Genomic DNA, 12,263 nt, shown 5'->3' on the forward strand with positions numbered 1-12,263 from the left:
TATAGGTGTGTATGTGTGTGTATAAGTGTGTATGTGTGTGTGCTGTTACCGCATGTACTCCCCCGCCCCACGACTGCAGAAATATTTAACCCCAGTTGAAACGGATGTGTTTACAAGTCAAGAGTTCACAGCCAACAGTGTAGTTCAGTTCACACACACACACACACACACACAACCTGAGCTGAAAGGTTTTATAAGTAGATAAAACATAATAATTAACTAAAGTACTGAAATATAAATGTATATTTTATATCTGGAGAAACAGCTGAAAGCGTCAACATCAGGTTTAAGGCATCATACAGATGTTTCTGCAGGTTTAACTATAAATTCTGTTCACGGTTTTATTTTTATTTCCTACTTTACCTTCATTTTCAGTTGTTTTGAGTCAATTTATTAAGTCATCATCCCTGTTTTAAAGTAGATCTTCTTTTAAATCTCTTCTTTTATGGCTGTTTGTTAACTGCTGCTGTTTGATACAACTCTTCCTTTATTTTGTTTGTATGTTGAGTTTTGGATCTGATCTACTTTTGTTATTTGTTTTTACTGTAAAGCACGTTGTACCTTTATTATGTAAGTTATATAAGTTATAAGTTGTTATTATTAACCCACTCGGCTGTTTGTTTCAGCAGCTGACATCCGTTTGTCTGGTTGGGAATAATTTCAGTTTCTTATTTTGTTTGTGCATTGCTTGTGTAACTGTAGACACATTAAAATGTACTTTATTTACAATTAATCCAATACTGTTGTGACACTGACGCACTGCAGATTAAAAACTGTATTTGCACGACATCTCTGTGTGTTTATTGTCATGAATGTGAAGCTGACAGAAGAGAATAACGTGTTCACGGTGATGGAGTCGGATCTCTGCACCAGCACGAACTGAAAGCGACGGCTCTGTGGACGGTAGGAAGCCGGTACAGAGCGTGCAGCAGGATGCTCCTTTGAAGGATGTTTCACGAAGAGGAAGATCAGAGTGAGAAGGAAACAGGTTGTCGTGCAGTGAAGAGTTATTTCCGTGCACATGAAGTTTATCATTTGTGGGACAGATAATTACAGCTTCACTTTTTATGTTGCTGCAATTTCTTTCTTGGCTGCGAGTTTCTCAATTGCCTAAACAAACTGCGAGGAAGCATTGATGATTTCCCAGCAGGGCAGAAATATGATGATACAAGCGTCGGGCGATGTTTGGCAACATTGCACAGTTCCTCAACTTTCATCGTGTTTTTGAAAAGAAACCACAGAAAAAAACAGCTTCACACAAAAATATGTTCAAACTCTATGTACAAACAGCAGCTGTGATCACAAATAATGATCACAGATAAGATCACAGCTAGGAGAGGAAAAGCTTCTGCTGTTACTGATCATCAGTTTACCTGGTGGAAGCCAAGGAAGTCCTGGATGGTGGGGGATGTGTAGAAGACGTAGCCTTCGGCCGTCACCACCAACACGAAGCCGTTCAGCGCCTGAAGGCCAAAGACAATATTTACTTCATCATTTCACTACCTTCGTTCTCTGAGACGGTCTGCTGTCCGTCGTTTGTGCGGCGTTACCTGAAGCAGCAGGTCTCCCTCAGAGAAGCTGACTCCGTCGATGGAGGTCACCTGGGAGGCGGAGGCCGGGGAGGAGGAGGAGGAGGGAGTGGAGGTGGTGGAGGACGAAGGCAGCGCGTTCTGGACGTTCCCCCCGAACATCCGGCTCCGCTCGCTGGTCCAGCTGGAGCCGTTCTGGCCCTTCTTCATGGTGGCTGCAGGTGAGGAAGAGGCTTTCTTTTAATACACAGCACAAACAAATGGAGGAACTGGGGCAAAGTTTCTGGAACTGCATTCGACATTTATCTGATTTGTTTCTGTTGTTTTTTTAATGTTGTTTGTTTCATTTCACCTCAGATTTCTGAGAAAAACCACAGAGAGGAACTGAAACTGAGGAAACACCTTTTTCCCCCAACCAGCGTACAAAGTGTACAAATCTCAACATTTCAAGAAAGAAAATAAAAGGTTAGGTTCTCTAGGGTCACAGCTCGGTGACAAACAGCTGATTGTGTTTACAAACTGCAGAAACAAGAAGTGAGAAAGAGGAACATCTCCTTCTATCAGGGTGGAGCTGCCCTGATATTTCCTGTCGTCTTACAACACCGTCACTCAACTCTTCCTCCTCTTCCTCCTCCGTCCTTATCGGAGAGCAAATATCTGCCCCGAGCACCTTAAAATATCCCGTCAGAGAGGAAGCAGGTGGAAGTCGGCTGAGAAACGACTGATGGACGGACTGATGGAGGAGGAAGAGGAGGACAGTTTGAGCGATGGAGCCTCTTTGTCGAGCGTTAAAGGTTTCTGTTCGTTCGAAGCAGATTTACACAACGACACATATTCCTGTGACTGATATTCTACAGTTTATAAGCGACAGCAGTCGTACGATTCGAGCCCTGAGTTTGAAATGTAATGCTTCAAGACAGTGACACACACACACACAGGCCAAACGAGGATAACAGGCAGAGCCACAAAATTACCCGTTGGCCTCAGCGTTTTCCCCCCGTGGAGGGAACCAAGTGAAGTGGTCGACGAAGGCTTCAGACGCTGACGGGGAGACTCGAACCGATCTGGATCGGGCTGGTTTTTTTTTTCTAATAGCGCTCGTGTGTTCTGTTCTGTTCCTAAATGATGGAAACATGCAGCTCCTCCAACAAAACCATCATAAAAAGCATAAAAAAGTATAATTTAGAGATACGGGATAATAACCCTCTGATTATAAGTTAGAACTCCCCGAAAAAAGTTATACAGGGCATTTTTTTTAGCAATGTTCCTGTTTCCTTACAGTGATTATATGTGACAAGCTCAAGTTCTGCTCTGAAATAGGATCTTTATAAATGCCTACAGATGACTGACAGCACTGCTTTTACACTTTGTGCCCTTCATGTTTTCATCTCAACGTTTAATAAGGTTTGTTTCATGAAACTTATTCTAAATCTTTGCTTGGTGTTGCTGTGTTTTATATGGTTACCTATATTTAATGTTTGTTTTGTCTTTTCTAACCTTGTCTGGATCAGTAATTTATTATTTGTATATATCATGTAGAGACAGGCTGAGAAAACCAGTTGAAAGTGTGTATAAATACTACGTAGTATGTCTTAAAGTGTCATATTTCTTGTGTTTTGGGTTCCTTGCAGTTTCATACTAAAAGAAAGTGACACCACGCTACCAAGAACAGTTCCTGGTAAGATGTAAAACTGAATATTTACAGTAAATGTTGTAATTTCATTTGACAAAATGACTGCTGAAGTTAAAAAGTGGAAAACATTTGGGGAAGCGTGTCTGAGTTATTAGTTATTTTAGGTTTGGTGTTCATCCAGTCAGCGAGGACGGAGGTGAGGCTACAGGATTTTGGATTCAGAGCCTGATTTCTGAGAGTGAAACTCGTGATTTAGAAACTGTAACGACTCAACGAGCTTTAAACTGTCATTTCTAATCTGAGCGCAAAGACTCAAATGTTCCAGTTAGCACAGATATGAAGACATTTCCTACATTGATCTTATTGAACCCAAACAATCCCTGCGTCTTATGAGCGCTTTAACGCCGTCCTCCACACAAAGCAGGCACATCCTCAATCTGATATGAACTCAGCTTACTCTTGCTTAACTGCCTGCCTTTAAAAATCCCCCCAGTTTCATTGCCAGAGGTGTTGGCATGAATCCTGAGGGGTTTACATACTGTTTGAGTTTTATGAATCAGCAAAAAGCAGAAAATCCTCACATTCAAGAAGCAGGAACTAATTCATATTTCACTTTCTATCTTTCAAAGCGATCTAAAATCGATTCATTACAGACACAAAAAGGGAAAAATTGCAGGTTATTATTTGGTTTGGTTAGAGCCATAAAAGTACCACGAGAGTCAGATAATTTGAGCTTTGCATTAACAGGCTGGTACAAAGAGGAGAACATGCCAGGGGACAACCAAACCAGATGGGCTGGTTAAACACAGTAACGCACAAAGGAAGGAAACGTCCCGGCGGCTAAAGCTGCTCAGTGTGTCTGCGTCGCTTTCCTGAGGAAGACCAGGAGGTATCACATTCTCGATCTGCGGCAGGAAACACAAATACCGGGGGTATTTAGGCGACATTAAAACGGTTTAATACCCAAACAGACACCACAAAGGGGTAGTTTGATCAGAGAAATATGAAGAGAACAGCTGCTGTGAATACCAAAAACACACCAAAGAGCCAAGGAGAGAGTCTGGATAGAGACTAGAGCTTTGGTTTGGTAGGAACCATAAATCAGCTTGTTTAGCAGAAGAAAGGAAAAAGAACAAATGCGTTTTTATTTTATTCATATTGCTGATTTACACCAGCGACTTTCCAGTGCCTGTTTTAATTAGTTTGATTAATGGTGCTGCCAAACACTTGAATTTAAGACAGTTCACTTGTTTCACACATCCTGGAGGGTTGCCACCCTGCAAGCTCAGGCTCAGACACTTCAATCAATTCTGCATTCAGCAAGAGAAAGACAAAGAGGAGACAAATCTAAATGCACTTAACCACCCAAATCTGCTCCTGGGTGAAATATAACCATCCAAACACTATAACAAACTGATCTCATTTTAAGATATTCAAGGCTTTTTTATGTTCCTCAAATTTAAAATGTACATTCCTTTGTGTTGTTACCTAAAAGAGCAAATATATAAAACAATATAAATAACTTTAATACCAACAAAATAAGAACAAATCACGGATATGAACGTAAATAAGAGAAAATGTTTGGTTGGCGTGTGAGAGAAAGATGCTAAAAAGGAAAGTCTGATCCTGTTTGAGTGCACATTTCTGCAGAATATAAAGGTTAACCTGTCCACAGGAGACAACCAAACCTCACCTGCCTCACGCTGAACCTGCTGGTAATTCCCCATCATGTGTTGTGAAACGTGCAACAGCTTCGTGTTAAAACAGACTTCTTATTTTTAATCCCATGCTCCTTTGCTCCCTCTCTGGGAGTTTTCCCCCTGCGTCATGCCAAATGCTTCCCTGCTCCCACGGCACGCTCTGCACGGCGTTTTTAACATGATTTATGACAAAACACAACAGCGGCAATCGATTTCATGCACGCTCACATTTCATGAATTCAGATGCTGAATCGTTGGTTTGTTTTGCGGGCCTACAGCGGCGTTTAAAGGTGCAAGCTTCTTTTTTGGCGTTTGTTTATCCAGGAGAGATTAGCTGAGCACACACTCTCTTTCCCAGCAACACCCTGCTTCACATCAACGCCATTATCGAGATTCCCACCTGGAAGCTCACTACCACAGCCGCAGTCTCTCGCTTTCAACCACTGGGAGCTTCCCAGTACATTTGGCAGCTTAAGTGGCGCAGAATTTACCAACTGTGAAGCAGCTGCTGGTACGTGAGAAAGCAAATACAACACAATACACGCTGATGAATTAGGTTAGCAGGGAAACAGAGGAGTAATTAATGCTGTATGTGTGAGTGTGTCGAGCGTCACTTAGCGTCTTATATTGGTTAGCAACATCTGATTTTGAGTTTACGGCTGTATCATCGGCTGTAACGTGGAATTATGGGTTGTTTTTGTGTGCTGACGTAGTGAAAACCTGCAGACGCTCCATCTCCAGACACCCGGTCTGTAACCGGACCGCACACAAGCATTCCCTCACAACGTAGGAACGACAGGCGACGCTTAAATCTCACACCGATATCATTTCACAACAGACGACACACAAAGCTCTAAATTTAGACCTGAAAAATTTGATTTACGGCACTGAAATACTCGGAAATCCAAACCGAAATGAGACAAGATGGAACTTGTGTTTCCTTGTTGACTAAATGAAACACTCTTGTGCATTTTTAAAGGACTGAATAATGATTAACAGTGCAAATATGGAGCAGTTGTCCATGAACATAACACAAACATTATGTGGTGGGTGTGGGTTGTTAACGAATATTGAGTAAAGATGTACGTTACTCAAAACTAGACACAAGAATTTTTAAGACTGCACATCTTTGTCTTTGGTTTCACTGTTGCCTTAATGTGGTTTTGGTGTAAGTGTGTGTGTAGAGGGGGTCTGTCCGGGCATGCTCAGAGTTAGGACCTCTAACACACTCATATACACACACTCACAGCCGGAGGCGATCTGGTTTAGTGGTTTATCGTCACAGCGCAGCAACAATGAGCTATTTTAGTATCAGGAAGAACAGGGGCGAGACAGAAGATAAGACGGGACAGAAGGAACGGAAAGAAGCGCGCGAGGTATAAATAGAGAAAGTGTGAAAGTGCCGAACAAATGAGAACAAACGAGTGTTGATGGTTAGAGACGGATGAAACGAGATACAAAGACATAAAGAACGATCAAAAACAATAAAACCCGAGAGGATCGCCGTAGGTGCCCTGGGGAACTCCCAGCTCTGTTTCTAACGTGGTAAAAACCCACTTCATTCACCCCTTTTCCCCTCAACGCTGAGGTTTTAACAAGGAACAGCTGACTTCTACCAAACTGCCAGAACCCTCGTAAAACAGGAGAAACCCCCCAAACCCATCTCCGCCCCCTCCACCTCATCTTCTCCTCTCGCTGTGCAGTGAAGAGACACTTCACTGGACAAAGCTCGGTGCCACGAAGACCCGCTTTCCTGTGGTCACATGGTTGTATGTTGACTTTATGAGGAGAATCCGAGGTCAGTTCAGTCAGGTGCTTCTATACGCAAAAGAAAAATGCTAATTGTGTCTTCAAATGTCTCGTTTTATCCGACCAGCAGCCCAAAACCGAAATATATTGAATTTACTATGTTAATTATCAAAATAGTTTAACTATCAATCCACAAATTAGAAAACTCTAGGACCAATACAGTGCCCTGAAGAACTAATCAAGCTCTCAATGTCATATATTTTATATCCGTGGTTCCCAAACTGGGGGTCAGGACCCCACCAGGGGTCGCCAAAGCTACAAGGCTTTGTAAGAAAACTAAAATAATATACACAGTAGGCCTAAATCTCAGCATCTGGTTCACTTCTGGTAAAGTAAATTATCTAATAGAACAATGAAGGAGTTCCAGGGAGAAGAAAACACTGGTTGTGCCAAAAAAGAAGAATATTAAGTCTGTATGGTTGTTAGAAATTATAAAAATATATAACACAGACAGACAATTGTATAAAAAGTTCCCTAAACAGGAAAAATCTGCTCTAAATTCATCTTTTTACACAAACTTCCTGCACTATATGTATATAAATATGTATATGTTTACTCAAAGATAGAAAAGAGGTCCCTTATCTTACAATAATTGTTAGTTTGGGCCACAGAAACCCACCCTGTGCACTCGCTGACCCCGTCATTAAAACCCACAGCACATGAAAACATTTCAGCCCCGACTGCCTCCCACCACCATTTCTCTTTTCTATCATATTTACGAACACGCGTCTCCCCCTTCTCCTCCCTCCATCCCTCCATCTCCCAGCAGCCGCTCTGAAGCACTTTGCGGTTTCTGTCGACTTTGAAACCCAAGAGCTGAATGGAGTCATTGTTCTTCATCCCTTTGGACTGCAGGATGGAGGAGGGAGGGTGACAGGAGATCAGCATCACCGGCTCTCTCTCTCTTTTTCTCTCTTTCTCAGTTGAGCCCTCTCTCTCCCTCTCTCTCTCCCTCTCTCCCTCTGATCCTCTCGGTGCAGGTCTGGACACGAACGGCGAGGACTTTTTGCGAAAGTACATAAAAAGGCCTTGTCTGGTTTGGAAATGGAGACGGGTTTCATGTTCGCTGCTCCCTCTGAGTGCTTCTCCGCTTTGAATCCTCGGTGTGTTTCTAACACTGTGCATCATCTGTTGTGTAACGTGTGTAGTTTCCTGTTGTCGTACCGTCAGACCACAAACTGCCTGCCTCGTCTGTCCACTAGGGGGCGCTGTCTTTGCACCAGATCACCGTCGTCCGCTCTTTATTTGATGTATTTTTAAGATTAAAAATTAATACATTCCATCGTTTATGAAGTATTTTAAATCACGTGTTAAAATATACAGAGTTCAAATTTCCATCATGTATCTTTTATATTTGTAGTGCTGGTTTTATCATATATTAGCAATCTTTTAACTGTTTATAATTATTCTTAGTTTTATTGTTGGTACTTGTTTTTGTCTTTTATTCTTTTATTTCTACCTCACTGATTATATTTCTCTGACTTTATTTTAAATGTTTTTATCCTGGTTATCCATGTACGTACAGAAATAAAGCTTATTATTATTATTATTTCTATTATGATTATTTAATTCCTGTATGACAGATTTCTCTCACAAAAGAAAATAAAACTGGACCTTTAAAATGTTTTTAAGCTCAACTTTCCCCACTTTTGACAACAAACACACCCACGTCCACCCAGCCGCCAGCAACTGCTCCACTCTGTACCGGATCTTTAAATAATAATAACCTGACGTATCAGACTATTGCTAAAAATTCGATTCCTATTGTTGCTAGCATGCATTAACAGGGACTATATGATAGTAATGTGCCAGCAGTCCTGAGTGTGTCACGAGCACCTCTTGTTATAGTAGAGTTGCTCTCTATGTGCGAAGCGAGATGGAATGTTTGGAGTTCATTAACTCCCACGGTTTTTTCTTAAGTTTTGTTTACCATCTTGTTTCTACAAGTCTTCCTCCATCTCGAGTCCATTCAGCCTATAAATTCTTTCGTGCTGCGGCCATCGCGTATAAATATGTTTGTTGGTATCAAATATTCTACGATTTCTTCTTTAAATCTCGCAAGAGCCAGAATACTGCCAGGAACGTAGCAACTTTGGCTGGCGGAGAGCAGGAGACAAGAAAGGTGAGTGACAGAGTGTGTGTGTTAGTGTGTGTGTGTGTGTGGTGTGTGTGTGTATATATTAGGTGTGTTGTGGTGTGTGTCTGTGTGTTTCTACAGGGAAACGAATTACAGCAGCTAGCAATACCGTCAAGCCTCAGGGCCTGCAGCTACTTACCGAGACAGTCACATTTTTAAATTTAACTTATTATAGATATTAGCGATGATTGTCAGCATTCAGTCGCATGTTAATGTTGCACATATGTTATCATGGTTCCTACCACATGTGAGAGAACAGGTCTCCATAGTTAATATAAACTCTCTCATGAATAATCCTGTTGTGTGTATTTGTCTACTCAGGCAGGCAAGTGGAGGCATTCTTTGGGTAAATTGTACTAGGGATGGCTCGCGAAGTCGCCTTTCATTTCCTGCGTCTTCGAGCCCTGATCCATTGGGCGTCGGGTCCCGTAATACCAGTGAAGGCGAAGGATTACGGACAGTTACCATAGTTCGAGTTATGTCAAGATTCAGTAGGAGACTTTGAGCTCTCGCTGTCGTGTGGTTTAGGCTGTGGAAGGTTGCCTTCAGCCACTGCATTATGGATTCTTTGCACGCCAACGTGTGTGTGTGTGTGAGACGGGGAGAGGGAGGCTGAGAAAGCGAAGTGGAGGGATAGGCGCTTGAAACAATGCACTGTCACAACACTGGAAGTGTATGGGATAAGGGGTGTTGAGACCTTTATCAGATATAACTGAAATTTTAAAGTCCAGTTGTGTTGTTACTATTCTTATATTCGTAGAAAGTTGGGGAAGTTCTGGTACTGCTTAATCGCGCAAAGTTGCGCTAATCGTGCTGCAAAAATGTAGACTGCAATGCATGCTAGTGACGTTTACTCACATAGGCCTTTTGGAGGTCTGATTTTTTTATAATGCTATACTTTCTATATTTCTGTACTGTTACATGGAAATATCTATCCATTGGCTACGTCTTGTATATTCATTTTCACATAGTAAAATACAGTCAGAACTGTACTATGAAGTCCTGCCCTCTATAATCTATGATAGGTACGGATAGATATATGTAAAGGATTTAAGAAGAGACAAAGACTATAGATTGTGTTTTATTTTGATGTTATTAAGTACAGACCGATTATTCCAATACACGTCTGACAACCTGCAAGTGCCGTTTTATGTTTACTCCGGGAAGACCAGTTACTAGAATACGACTATGCTTGCCTGGCCGATACAGGGGAACTAGAGCCCAGTGATACATAGACTGTCGAACATACAACTGAACTCTGAGGTAGATAACAAACAGAACCGCGCGAAAATGCTATTGGATTGGGATTTAGGCGAGAACGGGCGGGGGGAAAGAAGAATTGGAAAACTCTGGGTATATTTTTGGAGTACCGGACGGCTCACTGTTGTAGTGTGAAGAATTGAAGCTAATTCTCTTAAACCGCCTGCTGGTTAGTACTGTATTAATGTTGTGGTATTAATGTTCTATAATCATCCTAAAGCATAACACATACGATAGAATAACGAAGGGGACTAACGGGGATTAACGCGGGCGGTAAGCCACGGCCGACGGTATAGTTGGTGCCGAGAAGGTCGCAGCAGGGTCTGACAGCGCGCCTCTCACGGAACCGGCTCGGGACAGAGTGTTGCTCTACCAACACCGCAAGTTTGGTGGGTTCTGACGGTACGACCGGACAGAGAAACACCGCGGGGAATTGGACCCTACACAGCAGTTAGCACAGAGAAACCAGCGGATGAGTGGCTGCACCCGAGAAGAGTTGTTAATGGGAAACTGACTTCGCACACGTGAGACTGCACGTGCCTTACAAATGTGTGAGATACACGCATCCTCACGAAGGGTACGCCCGAGAGGAGATCCTGCAGCATGACATACAATACCCTTCATCCGTCGTAACATGCACTCCGCTCTGCTCAAATTCCAAACCGCGACCAAAGGCCATTTCATCCTGCTGTGTGACTGCTTCATGCTTTGCACAGGAAATGCGCTACGGCCTGTGACCCCACGCTTCGTGTTCACACACGACCTTGACATTTTGGCAATTTCGCGCAAGAGAAGTGATGTGCTTTCAATAAGAATAGGTATACGATGTAGAGAGGAGACGAGAGGGATACGAGGAGAGGGCTCATAACGGAGAAAGAGGAGAAATAAGAAGAAGAAGAGCCTAGGTTGGAGGCTGGATCTCCTGTTTCACACTCCCTACCTCCATCCTGCAGTGCATATATATAAATGCATGAAAGTAAACATATGGATCTGCTCATTTCAAGCTCTTTTTGGGGTGATGGAGTATTCTGTAACGGAGTCGAACGCATGAAAATTTGTCCACAGTGCCTGTGTGCAAGAGTATTAGCGGAAGTATTTCTCGTGCTCTTCGGAGTAGATGGTAGGGAATGGATGGAGAGAGGAATAGGGGGGTAGACGCCTGTAAAATAAATTCCGAAACTTGTCATTTTAGTAGGCTAATATACAGTGTGATTGCCACGGTAATCATAGTATTAGAGAGAAAAAGGGATGATTATGGTGTAGCCAGGCAAGCAATGTTTGATGTTTCTCCCACAATATTTAAGTATTAAATAATTAAGTTTTTATATCAAGCATAATGTCAAAATTATGGTCCTTATGGAAATCACAAGGGTGGGTGAGACGCAAGGTTCGGGTGCATGGATAATTGTTAACTATCATAGTAATTATGCTTAATGTGGCCAATAAGGATAGTCTTGTGACGAGTTAATTTATTCAAATGACGGTGATACATGGTTTAGCGGGAACACAGGTGCACCAACGAGCGTGGGGTATTCTGATCGGACACACACCCCACAACCTACACCCACACACACAAACTTTATCATGCTCAACACGAATAACAAGGGACCCATACCTTTTTACCTTTTAATCAGAATTCATAATGAAGATGTTGACGTGTATGTCTGGGGAAACAGAAGAAAAGATGCAGACCAAATAGATCTGCGTAACGATCACTAAAAATAGAGCACTGTAATTCTGTTAATTTGTAAGATAAGCCCAGCATTTTAAGCTGATACTAAGATGTATAGTGTCGCGAGGAAGGGAGCGTCTAGAACTCGGATGCAAGAAAGATCAGGAGAAGTCTTGCTGTGTCAGAAGGACCCATTGTTTTATCTTCGCTAGTAAGGAGGACAAAACAGGTTGGTTTTGTATCTGTGTGTCAACACACGGTATTACTAAGTAGGGCCACACTTAACAATTGTCTGTCCACAAAAAGCACAGGGACAACCTAGACACAGGTCAAAATACGACCTGAGGGTTTGTGTTGTTTAATGAGGTAATAGGTCTCTTCTAGGTTAATTCCTTCAATAACCAACCATTACAAGACTTTTATGGACATTTCATTTTAGTAACTTCAATGTGCTTTCTTTTTTGGCTGCAACCAGTTGGGTATTTTCTTCTCCCTGATCCTTTCAATACAGATAAATTCTTTT

General features: G+C 42.2%; 1 protein-coding gene across 2 annotated transcripts in view; it reads right to left on the reverse strand.

Annotated features, from left to right (window-relative positions):
• The window catches only part of LOC118339900 (aryl hydrocarbon receptor-like), a 50,535-nt gene that overhangs the window by 11,461 nt on the left and 26,811 nt on the right, over positions 1-12,263 (reverse strand). For both annotated transcript variants that reach the window (XM_035677714.1, XM_035677713.1), the window contains 2 exons: positions 1,551-1,744; positions 1,374-1,463 (listed from right to left, as the gene is read on the reverse strand). In XM_035677714.1, coding sequence (XP_035533607.1) covers positions 1,374-1,463; positions 1,551-1,739 — 279 coding nt within the window. In that variant the 5' untranslated portion in view covers positions 1,740-1,744. The remainder of the gene's footprint in view (positions 1-1,373; positions 1,464-1,550; positions 1,745-12,263) is intronic.

Source organism: Morone saxatilis, unplaced genomic scaffold, assembly GCF_004916995.1.
Source record: "Morone saxatilis isolate NCDOM2014 unplaced genomic scaffold, NCSU_SB_2.0 Contig6, whole genome shotgun sequence".
In the NCBI taxonomy this organism is placed as follows: Eukaryota; Metazoa; Chordata; class Actinopteri; family Moronidae; genus Morone; species Morone saxatilis.